This window comes from Coregonus clupeaformis, chromosome 18, assembly GCF_020615455.1.
Source record: "Coregonus clupeaformis isolate EN_2021a chromosome 18, ASM2061545v1, whole genome shotgun sequence".
Classification (NCBI taxonomy): domain Eukaryota; kingdom Metazoa; phylum Chordata; class Actinopteri; order Salmoniformes; family Salmonidae; genus Coregonus; species Coregonus clupeaformis.
The window spans coordinates 37481376-37496430 of record NC_059209.1 but is presented as its reverse complement, the minus strand read 5'-3'; the positions used below and the strand labels follow the sequence as shown (position 1 = coordinate 37496430).

Here is a 15055-nt window from a genome sequence, read left to right as displayed (position 1 = left end):
AACGGATGTAGACATTAAATGCATTTCTTCAGCTTCCAAAATATTTTCTACATTAGTGAGGGAGTGCCAAGATGGCGTCACGGTGGATTAAACACAGCGCCCCCTACCAGTCATTTAGTGTATATATAAACCATTGGTTAGAACAGATAGAAAAGTTATTCTGTGAGGTGAAAGCTTCTTCAGCCTAAAAAAAGAAAAGCAACATTTGATTTTACTGAAGGTTGAAAAATATTTGTTAAACAATTTCAAGGAACTGACTGATGGGTTGTGGTTATGATAATTAACCCTCAAGCGTGATTCGTCCATCTTTGCGATGTTTAAACCATGGCCTTCCAGAGACCCAGCTCTACTTCTACCTAGCAACAGTACTCTGCTCCAGTACTTTGTCCCTCTCAGCTGGCCGTATATAGAATAGTTTGTCCCTCTCAGCTGGCCGTATATAGAATAGTTTGTCCCTCTCAGCTAGCCGTAGATATATAGACTACTACCAGGCTTTTAAATTCCTTCCAGCGGGCTAGTATCGAATTATAATAAATACACATCATCACTGAACAGAAGTGGCCTATTTATAAACTCATTTTAAAACTAAAAAGAATGGTAATGATACTATTGCCTGGTTCATATTCAAGTTCAACTTTGCGTTTGAGAGCTTGAAGGTTCCTGTGTGTTGCATCCTGATCTCCAGCTTGGCTGCCCGGAGGTCAGTGGCACAGTGGTTCTCTTTCACTCCTGCTGTGAGGTGTGTTGTAGGGAGGGACAGCAGCCAGTCAGAACACTGTAATAGGGTCACATGACAGGAAACACCAGCATTCACCTTCCTGTTATTAACTAGTCTACTGACTGAGCTGAGGCTTCACTGCGCTTTCAACATGTCTGCTTTATTTCATTTCCACGCTTCTGAGGGCAGAAATGTCCATTCAAAGCTTTGTCTTCTGGAAAAATATACTGTGAAACCAAAAATGGTGGTGGTAGGTCAGATCAGATCTCAGTCTGAATACAGGAGTTCTGGAGCAGGCTGGGGGGAGGGGCTTGCAGGTTGTAATTGTTCTCCTTCAGCAGCTCTCCAATGGGAAGGTCTCCTCCACTAGTAGAGTCCCACTCTGCCTTTGCAGGACACACCTGGTTGATGTTCTTCTCTGCTATCAGACACAGAGGGGAGACTGACACCTCCAGACAGGAGCAGGGGGAGGTGGGGGAGTGAGGATGGGAGAGGACACCTTGGGGTGAGGGCAACGTCTCCAGCCGGTCCCCCTCTACTTCAGGCAGAGGGCTGACTGTGGTGAAGCGGGTCTGGTAGTCAGAGGAGGATCCATGGCTGCAGCTGCAGGACATCTTCATGCTCTCCAGGTCAGAGCCACCGCTGAACTCTGACAAGTGGGAGGAGTGAGAGTCGGCTACGGAGGGAGAGAGCCGCTGAGGGGAGGAGTCAAACTCTGAGGAGTTGGTGCTGTGCTGCTCAAGGAGCCGAGCGTCCATATCCTCCCTCCTCTCCTGGGTCTTAGAGCCTCCTCCCTTCTTCAGCTTGGACTTGGTGGTGCCATCCTGGCCCTCTGAGGGGCATCCAGAGGGGCAGGACCAGCCACAGCGCCCAGCGTGTCTCCCATCATCCATCCTGCTGGTACCACTGTGGTACCGTAGTTTACCACCAGGCTCTATGTCCACCTGCACCTCCATACTGGTCCCATCTCTACACAGGACACACAACACCATGAAACAGAAAGCAAGAGTCAAGAGGAAGAGATGTTTACAGGGTCAGACACAACTAGTCCTTTGTGGGGATATCATTGAACAGAAATGTTAACGTTTCCAAAGACATTGCCCTGACCTGTAGTGGAGAATAGATCCAGCCATTGCTTTGGTGCTAGCGTTGTCACTGATGGTCCCCAAGCTGAAGGTGGCTGACTCTCCACTGAGACTACACCTCTCCTTCTGAACATCAGCCTGCACCTCCAACCTGGAGCAGGGGAGAGGAGAGGAGAGGAGAGGAGAGGAGAGGAGAGGAGAGGAGAGGAGAGGAGAGGAGAGGGGTTGGGAGGAGAGGAGAGGAGAGGGTGGGGAGGAGGGGAGAGGAGAGGAGAGGAGAGGGGTGGGGGAGGAGAGGGAGAGGAGAGGAGAGGGGTGGGAGGAGAGGAGAGGAGGGGGTGGGGAGGAGAGGAGAGGAGAGGGGGGGGGAGGAGGGGGAGAGGAGAGGAGAGGAGAGGGGTGGGGAGGGAGGGAGAGGAGAGGAGAGGGGGTGGGGAGGAGAGGAGAGGGTGGGGAGGAGAGGAGGGAGAGGGGTGGGGAGGAGAGGAGAGGAGAGGGGTGGGGGAGGAGGGGAGAGGAGAGGAGAGGAGAGGAGAGGAGAGGAGAGGAGAGGAGAGGAGAGGGAGGAGAGGAGAGGAGAGGAGAGGAGAGGGGTGGGGGAGGAGGGAGAGGAGAGGAGAGGGGGGTGGGGAGGAGGGAGAGGGAGAGGAGAGGGAGGGGAGAGGAGAGGAGAGGAGAGGTGGGGAGGGGAGAGGAGAGGTGGGGGAGGGGAGGGGAGGGGGTGGAGGGGAGGGGTGGGGAGGAGGGGAGAGGAGAGGAGAGGTGGGGAGGGGAGAGGAGAGGTGGGGAGGGGAGGGGAGGGGTGGAGGGGGAGGGGGTGGGGAGGAGGGGAGAGGAGAGGGATCAGACCTTGTGTATTTTGTGAGGGAGACCTGCACATAGCCAGTCACAATACACACAATACCAGATGGACCTACAGCCACAACCAACCACCTGACAGTAAGGTTGACCCTAACACTGACCTGTTGAGGTAGTTGACCCTAACACTGACCTGTTGAGGTAGTTGACCCTAACACTGACCTGTTGAGGTAGTTGACCCTAACACTGACCTGTTCATTAGTTGACCCCTAACACTGACCTGTGAGGTAGCGACCCTAACACTGACCTGTTGAGGTAGTTGACCCTATCACCGACCTGTTGAGGTAGTTGACCCTAACACGACCTGTTGAGTAGTTGACCCTAACACTGACCTGTTGAGGTAGTTGACCCTAACACTGACCTGTTGAGGTACCTGGACCCTAACACTGACCTGTTGAGGTAGTTGACCCTAACACTGACCTGTTGAGGTAGTTGGACCCTAACACTGACCCGTTGAGGTGTTGACCCCCAACACTGACCTGTTGAGGTAGTTGACCCTAACACTGACCTGTTGAGGTAGTTGACCCTATCACTGACCTGTTGAGGTAGTTGACCCTAACACTGACCTGTTGAGGTACTTGACCCTAACACTGACCTGTTGAGGTACTTGACCCTAACACTGACCTGTTGAGGTAGTTGACCCTAACACTGACCTGTTGATGTAGTTGACCCTAACACTGACCTGTTCATTAGTTGACCCTAACACTGACCTGTTGAGGTAGTTGACCCTAACACTGACCTGTTCATTAGTTGACCCTAACACTGACCTGTTGAGGTAGTTGACCCTAACACTGACCTGTTGAGGTAGGACCCTAACACTGACCTGTTGAGGTAGTTGACCCTAACACTGACCTGTTGAGGTAGTTGACCTAACACTGACCTGTTGAGGTAGTTGACCCACCTAACACTGACCTGTTGAGGTAGTTGACCCTAACACTGACCTGTTGAGGTAGTTGACCCTAACACTGACCTGTTGAGGTAGTTGACCCTAACACTGACCTGTTGAGGTAGTTGACCCTAACACTGACCTGTTGAGGTAGTTGACCCTAACACTGACCTGTGAGGTAGTTGACCCTAACACCGACCTGTTGAGGTAGTTGACCCTACTCACTGACCTGTTGAGGTAGTTGACCCCTAACACCCGCTGACCTGTTGAGGTAGTTGACCCTAACACTGACCTGTTGAGGTAGTTGACCCTAACACTGACCTGTTGAGGTAGTTGACCCTAACACTGACCTGTTGAGGTAGTTGACCCTAACACTGACCTGTTGAGGTAGTTGACCCTAACACTGACCTGTTGAGGTAGTTGACCCTAACACTGACCTTTTGAGGTAGTTGACCCTAACACTGACCTGTTGAGGTAGTTGACCCTAACACTGACCTGTTCATTAGTTGACCCTAACACTGACCTGTTGAGGTAGTTGACCCTAACACTGACCTGTTGAGGTAGTTGACCCTAACACTGACCTGTTGATGTAGTTGACCCTAACACTGACCTGTTGAGGTAGTTGACCCTAACACTGACCTGTTGAGGTAGTTGACCCTAACACTGACCTGTTGAGGTAGTTGACCCTAACACTGACCTGTTGAGGTAGTTGACCCTAACACTGACCTGTTGAGGTAGTTGACCCTAACACTGACCTGTTGAGGTACCTGACCCTAACACTGACCTGTTGAGGTAGTTGACCCCAACACTGACCTGTTCATTAGTTGACCCTATCACTGACCTGTTGAGGTAGTTGACCCTAACACTGACCTGTTCATTAGTTGACCCTATCACTGACCTGTTGAGGTAGTTGACCCTAACACTGACCTGTTGAGGTAGTTGACCCTAACACTGACCTGTTCATTAGTTGACCCTAACACTGACCTGTTGAGGTAGTTGACCCTAACACTGACCTGTTGAGGTAGTTGACCCTAACACTGACCTGTTGAGGTAGTTGACCCTAACACTGACCTGTTGAGGTAGTTGACCCTATCACTGACCTGTTGAGGTAGTTGACCCTAACACTGACCTGTTCATTAGTTGACCCTAACACTGACCTGTTGAGGTAGTTGACCCTAACACTGACCTGTTGAGGTAGTTGACCCTAACACTGACCTGTTGAGGTAGTTGACCCTAACACTGACCTGTTGAGGTAGTTGACCCTAACACTGACCTGTTGAGGTAGTTCACCCTAACACTGACCTGTTGAGGTAGTTGACCCTAACACTGACCTGTTCATTAGTTGACCTAACACTGACCTGTTGGAGGTAGTTGACCCTAACACTGACCTGTTGAGGTAGTTGACCCTAACACTGACCTGTTCATTAGTTGACCCTAACACTGACCTGTTGAGGTAGTTGACCCTAACACTGACCTGTTGAGGTAGTTGACCCTAACACTGACCTGTTGAGGTAGTTGACCCTAACACTGACCTGTTCATTAGTTGACCCTAACACTGACCTGTTGATTAGTTGACCTAACACTGACCTGCTAGGTAGTTGACCCTAACACTGACCTGTTGAGGTAGTGACCCAACACTGACCTGTTGAGGTAGTTGACCCTAACACTGACCTGTTGAGGTAGTTGACCCTAACACTGACCTGTTGAGGTAGTTGACCCTAACACTGACCTGTGAGGTAGACCCTAACACTGACCTGTTGAGGTAGTTGACCCTAACACTGACCTGTTGAGGTAGTTGACCTAACACTGACCTGTTGAGGTAGTTGACCCTAACACTGACCTGTTCATTAGTTGACCCTAACACTGACCTGTTGAGGTAGTTGACCCTAACACTGACCTGTTGAGGTAGTGGACCCTATCACCGACCTGTTGAGGTAGTTGACCCTAACACTGACCTGTTCATTAGCGACCCTAACACTGACCTGTTGAGGTAGTTGACCCTAACACTGACCTGTTGAGGTAGTTGACCCTAACACTGACCTGTTGAGGTAGTTGACCCTAACACTGACCTGTTGAGTAGCTTGACCCTAACACTGACCTGTTCATTGGGTGACCCTAACACTGACCTGTTGAGGTAGTTGACCCTAACACTGACCTGTTGAGGTAGTTGACCCTAACACTGACCTGTTGAGGTAGTTGACCCCCCCTAACACTGACCTGTTGAGGTAGTTGACCCTATCACTGACCTGTTGGAGGTAGTTGACCCTAACACTGACCTGTTGAGGTAGTTGACCCTAACACTGACCTGTTGAGGTAGTTGACCCTAACACTGACCTGTTGAGGTAGTTGACCCTAACACTGACCTGTTGAGGTAGTTGACCCTAACACTGACCTGTTCATTAGTTGACCCTAACACTGACCTGTTGAGGTAGTTGACCCTAACACTGACCTGTTGAGTAGTTGACCCTAACACTGACCTGTTGAGGTAGTTGACCCTAACACTGACCTGTTGGAGGTAGTTGACCCTAACACTGACCTGTTGAGGTAGTTGACCCTAACACCGACCTGTTCATTAGTTGAAGCCCTAACACTGACCTGTTGAGGTAGTTGACCCTAACACTGACCTGTTGAGGTAGTTGACCCTAACACTGACCTGTTCATTAGTTGACCCTAACACTGACCTGTTGAGGTAGTTGACCCTAACACTGACCTGTTCATTAGTTGACCCTAACACTGACCTGTTGAGGTAGTTGACCCTAACACTGACCTGTTGAGGTAGTTGACCCTAACACTGACCTGTTGAGGTAGTTGACCCTAACACTGACCTGTTGAGGTAGTTGACCCTAACACTGACCTGTTGAGGTAGTTGACCCTAACACTGACCTGTTGATGTAGTTGATCTGGTCTTGGAATTCCCTCCAAGCCAACCTAAAACTCCAGGACCTGGTGTCACTAGAGGAGTTCAAAACACAAATAGATGAACAGGTTGTTGAGATGTGCAGTAGTTTCTAGTAGTCACCTGATGCTGGTAAGAAAGCATCTTGTGTCCTTTGTCTTTCTGATCCTGTCATGGCCCTGTGATCCAAGCCCTAATAACGCCCTGGGGCGTCAGCCCTGTGATCCAAGCCCTAATAACGCCCTGGGGCGTCAGCCCTGTGATCCAAGCCCTAATAACGCCCTGGGGCGTCAGCCCTGTGATCCAAGCCCTAATAACGCCCTGGGGCGTCAGCCCTGTGATCCAAGCCCTAATAACGCCCTGGGGCGTCAGCCCTGTGATCCAAGCCCCTATAACGCCCTGGGCCGTCAGCCCTGTGATCCAAGCCCAATAACGCCTGGGGCGTCAGCCCTGTGATCCAAGCCTATACGCCCTGGGGCGTCGAGCCCTGTGATCCAAGCCCTAATAACGCCCTGGGGCGTCAGCCCTGTGATCCAAGCCCTAATAACGCCCTGGGCCGTCAGCCCTGTGATCCAAGCCCTAATAACGCCCTGGGGCGTCAGCCCTGTGATCCAAGCCCTAATAACGCCCTGGGGCGTCAGCCCTGTGATCCAAGCCCTAATAACGCCCTGGGGCGTCAGCCCTGTGATCCAAGCCCCGCGCCCTGGGCCCAGCCCTGTGATCCAAGCCCTTATAACGCCCTGGGCCGTCAGCCTGTGATCCAAGCCTAATAACGCCCTGGGCGTCAGCCCTGTGATCCAAGCCCATAACGCCCTGGGCGCCAGCCCCTGTGATCCAAGCCCTAATAACGCCCTGGGGCGTCAGCCCTGTGATCCAAGCCCTAATAACGCCCTGGGGCGTCAGCCCTGTGATCCAAGCCCTAATAACGCCCTGGGCCGTCAGCCCTGTGATCCAAGCCCTAATAACGCCCTGGGCCGTCAGCCCTGTGATCCAAGCCCCCTATAACGCCCTGGGGGCGTCAGCCCCAGTGATCCAAGCCCTAATAACGCCCTGGGGCGTCAGCCCTGTGATCCAAGCCCTAACGCCCTGGGCCGTCAGCCCTGTGATCCAAGCCCTAATAACGCCCTGGGGCGTCAGCCCTGTGATCCAAGCCCTAATAACGCCCTGGGCCGTCAGCCCTGTGATCCAAGCCCTAATAACGCCCTGGGGCGTCAGCCCTGTGATCCAAGCCCTAATAACGCCCTGGGCCGTCAAGTAGCCTAGCGGTTAGAGCGTTCGCCCAGTAACCCAAAGGTCGCTGGTTCAAATACCCGAGCCCACTAGGTGAAAAATAAGTCAATGTGCCCTTGAGCAAGGCATGTATCCCTAATTTGCTCCAGGGGTGCTGTACTGCTATGACTGACCCTGTAAAACAACACATTACACTGCACCTATCATACGACTGACCCTGTAAACCAACACCTATCATACTACTATGACTGACCCTGTAAAACAACACATTACACTGCACCTATCATACGACTGACCCTGTACAAATCCACCTATCATACTACTATGACTGACCCTGTACAAATCCACCTATCCAGTGGATGTGACAAAAACATTTTGGGGGGCTTTTTAAAACGTTTTTCTGGCTTATGTGGTGTACATGTTGGTTACGGGCAGGCGGCTGGTTACGGGCAGGCGGCTGGTTACGGGCAGGCGGCTGGTAACGGGCAGGCGGCTGGTTACGGGCAGGCGGCTGGTTACGGGCAGGCGGCTGGTTACGGGCAGGCGGCTGGTAACGGGCAGGCGGCTGGTTACGGGCAGGCGGCTGGTAACGGGCAGGCGGCCGGTTACGGGCAGGCGGCCGGTTACGGGCAGGCGGCTGGTTACGGGCAGGCGGCTGGTAACGGGCAGGCTGTTTCTGGTATTGACGTCTGTCTGGGTTATGTCATGTGACCGTTTGTCTGAAACTGATGTGTTGATGCTGCTGTCTTGGTTCAGGTCTCTTTATCTTAACGACACTAACCAGATTTAATAAAGGTTCAATCAAATCAAAAGTACCGACCTGTTTAGGTAGTTGACCATGGCGCTGCCAGACAGAGAGCCGGTGATGCTGGCCCCAGCCAGCGCCATGGTGGAGGCGTTCTCACTCAGGTTGTCCCTCGTGGCGCCCATCCGGTCCACGTGGCTCCCGCTGGCACTCAGACTGCCAGTCATACCTCCCACGCTGCCCTCTCCGATGCTGGGGTTGTTCCTCGTGTCCGCCACAGAGGTCGTGTCTGAGGAGACAGGGGAGAGAGGAGTTCATCAGAGACGCTCTTAAAAAAAAAAAAAAAAAAGACAAGACTCCCCCATTTCCCCCCCAGAGCAGTGGTTTCCAACTCCAGTCCTCCATTACCCCTAACAGCCAAACTCAGGTCCTGGAGTTGGGCTGTTGGGGGGGTACTGGAGGACTGGAGTTGGGCTGTTGGGGAGTACTGGAGGACTGGAGTTGGGCTGTTGGGGATACTGGAGGACTGGAGTTGGGGCTGTTGGGGGTACTGGAGGACTGAGTTGGGCTGTTGGGGGTACTGGAGGACTGGAGTTGGGCTGTTGGGGGTACTGGAGGACTGGAGTTGGGCTGTTGGGGGGGGTACTGGAGGACTGGAGTTGGGCTGTTGGGGGTACTGGAGGACTGGAGTTGGGCTGTTGGGGGTACTGGAGGACTGGAGTTGGGACTGTTGGGGGTACTGGAGGACTGGAGTTGGGCTGTTGGGGGTACTGGAGGACTGGAGTTGGGCTGTTAAAGGGGGGTACTGGAGGACTGGAGTTGGGGCTGTTGGGGGTACTGGAGGACTGGAGTTGGGGCTGTTGGGGGTACTGGAGGACTGGAGTTGGGCTGTTGGGGGGTACTGGAGGACTGGAGTTGGGCTGTTGGGGGTACTGGAGGACTGGAGTTGGGCTGTTGGGGGTACTGGAGGACTGGAGTTGGGCTGTTGGGGGTACTGGAGGACTGGAGTTGGGCTGTTGGGGGTACTGGAGGACTGGAGTTGGGCTGTTGGGGGGTACTGGAGGACTGGAGTTGGGCTGTTGGGGGGTACTGGAGGACTGGAGTTGGGCTGTTGGGGTACTGGAGGACTGGAGTTGGGCTGTTGGGGTACTGGAGGACTGGAGTTGGGCTGTTGGGGTACTGGAGGACTGGAGTTGGGCTGTTGGGGTACAGGAGGACTGGAGTTGGGCTGTTGGGGTACAGGAGGACTGGAGTTGGGCTGTTGGGGGGGCTGGAGGACTGGAGTTGGGCTGTTGGGGGTACTGGAGGACTGGAGTTTGGCTGTTGGGGGTACTGGAGGACTGGAGTTGGGCTGTTGGGGGTACTGGAGGACTGGAGTTGGGCTGTTGGGGGTACTGGAGGACTGGAGTTGGGCTGTTGGGGGTACTGGAGGACTGGAGTTGGGCTGTTGGGGGTACAGGAGGACTAGAGTTGGGCTGTTGGGGTACAGGAGGACTGAGTTGGGCTGTTGGGGGTACAGGAGGACTGGAGTTGGGCTGTTGGGGGACTGGAGGACTGGAGTTGGGCTGTTGGGGGTACTGGAGGACTGGAGTTTGGGCTGTTGGGGGGTACTGGAGGACTGAGTTGGGCTGTTGGGGGGTACTGGAGGACTGGAGTTGGGCTGTTGGAGGGTACTGGAGGACTGGAGTTGGGCTGTTGGGGTACAGGAGGACTGGAGTTGGGCTGTTGGAGGGTACTGGAGGACTGGAGTTGGGCTGTTGGGGTACAGGAGGACTGGAGTTTGGCTGTTGGGGGTACTGGAGGACTGGAGTTGGGCTGTTGGGGGTACTGGAGGACTGGAGTTGGGCTGTTGGAGGGTACTGGAGGACTGGAGTTGGGCTGTTGGGGGGTACTGGAGGACTGGAGTTGGGCTGTTGGGGTACTGGAGGACTGGAGTTGGGCTGTTGGGGGTACAGGAGGACTGGAGTTGGGCTGTTGGGGGGTACAGGAGGACTGGAGTTGGGCTGTTGGGGGTACTGGAGGACTGGAGTTGGGCTGTTGGGGGGTACAGGAGGACTGGAGTTGGGCTGTTGGGGGTACTGGAGGACTGGAGTTGGGCTGTTGGGGGTACTGGAGGACTGGAGTTGGGCTGTTGGGGGTACTGGAGGACTGGAGTTGGGCTGTTGGGGTACAGGAGGACTGGAGTTGGGCTGTTGGGTACTGGAGGACTGGAGTTGGGCTGTTGGGGGTACTGGAGGACTGGAGTTGGGCTGTTGGGGTACAGGAGGACTGGAGTTGGGCTGTTGGGGGTACTGGAGGACTGGAGTTGGGCTGTTGGGGGTACTGGAGGACTGGAGTTGGGCTGTTGAGGACGGGAGGACGGGAGGACTGGAGTTGGGCTGGTGGGGGTACTGGAGGACGGGAGTTGGGCTGTTGGGGTACTGGAGGACTGGAGTTGGGCTGTTGGGGGTACTGGAGTTGGGCTGTTGAGGACTGGAGGACTGGAGTTGGGCTGTTGGGGGTACAGGAGGACTGGAGTTGGGCTGTTGGGGTACAGGAGGACTGGAGTTGGGCTGTTGGGGGGTACTGGAGGACTGGAGTTGGGCTGTTGGGGGTACTGGAGGACTGGAGTTGGGCTGTTGGGGGTACTGGAGGACTGGAGTTGGGCTGTTGGGGTACTGGAGACTGGAGTTGGGCTGTTGGGGGTACTGGAGGACTGGAGTTGGGCTGTTGGGGGTACTGGAGGACTGGAGTTGGGCTGTTGGGGTACTGGAGGACTGGAGTTGGGCTGTTGGGGGGTACTGGAGGACTGGAGTTGGGCTGTTGGGGGTACTGGAGGACTGGAGTTGGGCTGTTGGGGTACTGGAGGACTGGAGTTGGGCTGTTGGGGTACTGGAGGACTGGAGTTGGGCTGTTGGGGTACTGGAGGACTGGAGTTGGGCTGTTGGGGTACTGGAGGACTGGAGTTGGGCTGTTGGGGGTACTGGAGGACTGGAGTTGGGCTGTTGGGGTACTGGAGGACTGGAGTTGGGCTGTTGGGGGTACTGGAGGACTGGAGTTGGGCTGTTGGGGTACTGGAGGACTGGAGTTGGGCTGTTGGGGTACTGGAGGACTGGAGTTGGGCTGTTGGGGTACTGGAGGACTGGAGTTGGGCTGTTGGGGGTACTGGAGGACTGGAGTTGGGCTGTTGGGGGTACTGGAGGACTGGAGTTGGGCTGTTGGGGGGGTACTGGAGGACTGGAGTTGGGGCTGTTGGGGGTACTGGAGGACTGGAGTTGGGCTGTTGGGGGTACTGGAGGACTGGAGTTGGGCTGTTGGGGGTACTGGAGGACTGGAGTTGGGCTGTTGGGGGTACTGGAGGACTGGAGTTGGGCTGTTGGGGGTACTGGAGGACTGGAGTTGGGCTGTTGGGGGGTACTGGAGGACTGGAGTTGGGCTGTTGGGGTACTGGAGGACTGGAGTTGGGCTGTTGGGGGTACTGAGGACTGGAGTTGGGCTGTTGGGGGTACTGGAGGACTGGAGTTGGGCTGTTGGGGGGTACTGGAGGACTGGAGTTGGGCTGTTGGGGGTACTGGAGGACTGGAGTTGGGCTGTTGAGTACTGGAGGACTGGAGTTGGGCTGTTGGGGGTACAGGAGGACTGGAGTTGGGCTGTTGGGGGTACAGGAGGACTGGAGTTGGGCTGTTGGGGGTACTGGAGGACTGGAGTTGGGCTGTTGGGGGTACTGGAGGACTGGAGTTGGGCTGTTGGGTACTGGAGGACTGGAGTTGGGCTGTTGGGGGTTACTGGAGGACTGGAGTTGGGCTGTTGGGGTACTGGAGGACTGGAGTTGGGCTGTTGGGGGTACTGGAGGACTGGAGTTGGGCTGTTGGGGTACAAGAGGACTGGAGTTGGGCTGTTGGGGGTACAGGAGGACTGGAGTTGGGCTGTTGGGGGTACAGGAGGACTGGAGTTGGGCTGTTGGGGACAGGAGGACTGGAGTTGGGCTGTTGGGGGTACTGGAGGACTGGAGTTTGGGCTGTTGGGGTGGTACTGGAGGACTGGAGTTGGGCTGTTGGGGGTACTGGAGGACTGGAGTTGGGGCTGTTGGGGGGTACTGGAGGACTGGAGTTGGGCTGTTGGGGGTACTGGAGGACTGGAGTTGGGCTGTTGGGGTACTGGAGGACTGGAGTTGGGCTGTTGGGGTACTGGAGGACTGGAGTTGGGCTGTTGGGGGTACTGGAGGACTGGAGTTGGGCTGTTGAGGACTGGAGGACTGGAGTTGGGCTGTTGGGGGTACTGGGAGGACTGGAGTTGGGCTGTTGGGGGATACTGGAGGACTGGAGTTGGGCTGTTGGGGTACTGGGAGGACTGGAGTTGGGCTGTTGGGGGTACTGGAGGACTGGAGTTTGGGCTGTTGGGGGTACTGGAGGACTGGAGTTGGGCTGTTGGGGGTACTGGAGGACTGGAGTTTGGGCTGTTGGGGGTACGGAGGACTGGAGTTGGGCTGTTGGGGGTACTGGAGGACTGGAGTTGGGCTGTTGGGGGTACTGGAGGACTGGTTGGGCTGTTGGGGGTACTGGAGGACTGGAGTTGGGCTGTTGGGGTACTGGAGGACTGGAGTTGGGCTGTTGGGGTACTGGAGACTGGAGTTGGGCTGTTGGGGGTACTGGAGGACTGGAGTTGGGCTGTTGGGGTACTGGAGGACTGGAGTTGGGCTGTTGGGGGGGTACTGGAGGACTGGAGTTGGGCTGTTGGGGGTACTGGAGGACTGGAGTTGGGCTGTTGGGGGTACTGGAGGACTGGAGTTGGGCTGTTGGGGGTACTGGAGGACTGGAGTTGGGCTGTTGGGGGGGTACTGGAGGACTGGAGTTGGGCTGTTGGGGGTACAGGAGGACTGGAGTTGGGCTGTTGGGGTACAGGAGGACTGGAGTTGGGCTGTTGGGGGTACAGGAGGACTGGAGTTGGGCTGTTGGGGGTACAGGAGGACTGGAGTTGGGCTGTTGGGGGGTACTGGAGGACTGGAGTTGGGCTGTTGGGGGTACTGGAGGACTGGAGTTGGGCTGTTGGGGTACTGGAGGACTGGAGTTGGGCTGTTGGGGGTACTGGAGGACTGGAGTTGGGCTGTTGGGGGTACTGGAGGACTGGAGTTGGGCTGTTGGGGGGTACTGGAGGACTGGAGTTGGGCTGTTGGGGGTACTGGAGGACTGGAGTTGGGCTGTTGGGGGTACTGGAGGACTGGAGTTGGGCTGTTGGGGGTACTGGAGGACTGGAGTTGGGCTGTTGGGGGTACTGGAGGACTGGAGTTGGGCTGTTGGGGGGTACTGGAGGACTGGAGTTGGGCTGTTGGGGGATACTGGAGGACTGGAGTTGGGGCTGTTGGGGTACTGGAGGACTGGAGTTGGGCTGTTGGGGGTACTGGAGGACTGGAGTTGGGCTGTTGGGGACGGTACTGGAGGACTGGAGTTGGGCTGTTGGGGGTACTGGAGGACTGGAGTTGGGCTGTTGGGGGGGTACTGGAGGACTGGAGTTGGGCTGTTGGGGGTACTGGAGGACTGGAGTTGGGCTGTTGGGGGTACTGGAGGACTGGAGTTGGGCTGTTGGGGGTACTGGAGGACTGGAGTTGGGCTGTTGGGGGTACTGGAGGACTGGAGTTGGGCTGTTGGGGGTACTGGAGGACTGGAGTTGGGCTGTTGGGGACTGGAGGACTGGAGTTGGGCTGTTGGGGGGTACTGGAGGACTGGAGTTGGGCTGTTGGGGGTACTGGAGGACTGGAGTTGGGCTGTTGGGGGTACTGGAGGACTGGAGTTGGGCTGTTGGGGTACTGGAGGACTGGAGTTGGGCTGTTGGGGTACTGGAGGACTGGAGTTGGGCTGTTGGGGTACAGGAGGACTGGAGTTGGGCTGTTGGGGTACAGGAGGACTGGAGTTGGGCTGTTGGGGTACAGGAGGACTGGAGTTGGGCTGTTGGGGGGGCTGGAGGACTGGAGTTGGGCTGTTGGGGTACTGGAGGACTGGAGTTTGGCTGTTGGGGGTACTGGAGGACTGGAGTTGGGCTGTTGGGGTACTGGAGGACTGGAGTTGGGCTGTTGGGGTACTGGAGGACTGGAGTTGGGCTGTTGGGGGTACTGGAGGACTGGAGTTGGGCTGTTGGGGGGTACTGGAGGACTGGAGTTGGGCTGTTGGGTACTGGAGGACTGGAGTTGGGCTGTTGGGGGTACTGGAGGACTGGAGTTGGGCTGTTGGGAGGGTACTGGAGGACTGGAGTTGGGCTGTTGGGGGTACAGGAGGACTGGAGTTGGGCTGTTGGGGGTACTGGAGGACTGGAGTTGGGCTGTTGGGGGTACTGAGGACTGGAGTTGGGCTGTTGGGGTACAGGAGGACTGGAGTTGGGCTGTTGGGGGTACTGGAGGACTGGAGTTGGGCTGTTGGGGGTACTGGAGGACTGGAGTTGGGCTGTTGGGGGTACTGGAGGACTGGAGTTGGGCTGTTGGGGGTACTGGAGGACTGGAGTTGGGCTGTTGGGGGTACTGGAGGACTGGAGTTGGGCTGTTGGGGGTACTGGAGGACTGGAGTTGGGCTGTTGGGGTACAGGAGGACTGGAGTTGGGCTGTTGGGGGGGTACTGGAGGACTGGAGTTGGGCTGTTGGGGGGTACTGGAGGACTGGAGTTGGGCTGTT

General features: G+C 55.9%; 1 protein-coding gene and 1 long non-coding RNA gene across 2 annotated transcripts; one reads left to right on the top strand and one right to left on the bottom strand.

Annotated features, from left to right (window-relative positions):
• Positions 1-296: 296 nt before the first annotated feature.
• Positions 297-8711, bottom strand: LOC123493108 (E3 ubiquitin-protein ligase RNF19A-like). The gene is made up of 4 exons (XM_045227018.1): positions 8494-8711; positions 6431-6499; positions 1826-1954; positions 297-1687 (listed from the first exon to the last, which is right to left on the bottom strand). Exons 1-4 carry the CDS (start codon positions 8643-8645, stop codon positions 979-981), a joined length of 1059 nt encoding a protein of 352 aa, XP_045082953.1. The 5' UTR covers positions 8646-8711; the 3' UTR covers positions 297-978.
• On the top strand, positions 2641-3191 carry LOC123493072. Its single transcript, XR_006661965.1, has 3 exons — positions 2641-2802; positions 3061-3089; positions 3149-3191. It is a non-coding gene; the product is annotated as an uncharacterized LOC123493072 (long non-coding RNA).
• Positions 8712-15055: the final 6344 nt, after the last annotated feature.

What these genes read in the sequence shown, in the direction of transcription:
- LOC123493108 (XM_045227018.1), bottom strand. Translation starts at nt 8,645, where the DNA reads ATGACTGGCAGTCTGAGTGCCAGCGGGAGCCACGTGGACCGGATGGGC. An exon ending in ATGGTCAACTACCTAAACAG is followed by an intron (nt 6,500 to 8,493) that starts GTCGGTACTTTT and finishes GAACTCCTCTAG; the next exon opens with TGACACCAGGTCCTGGAGTT. An exon ending in GGATCTATTCTCCACTACAG is followed by an intron (nt 1,688 to 1,825) that starts GTCAGGGCAATG and finishes TGTCCTGTGTAG; the next exon opens with AGATGGGACCAGTATGGAGG.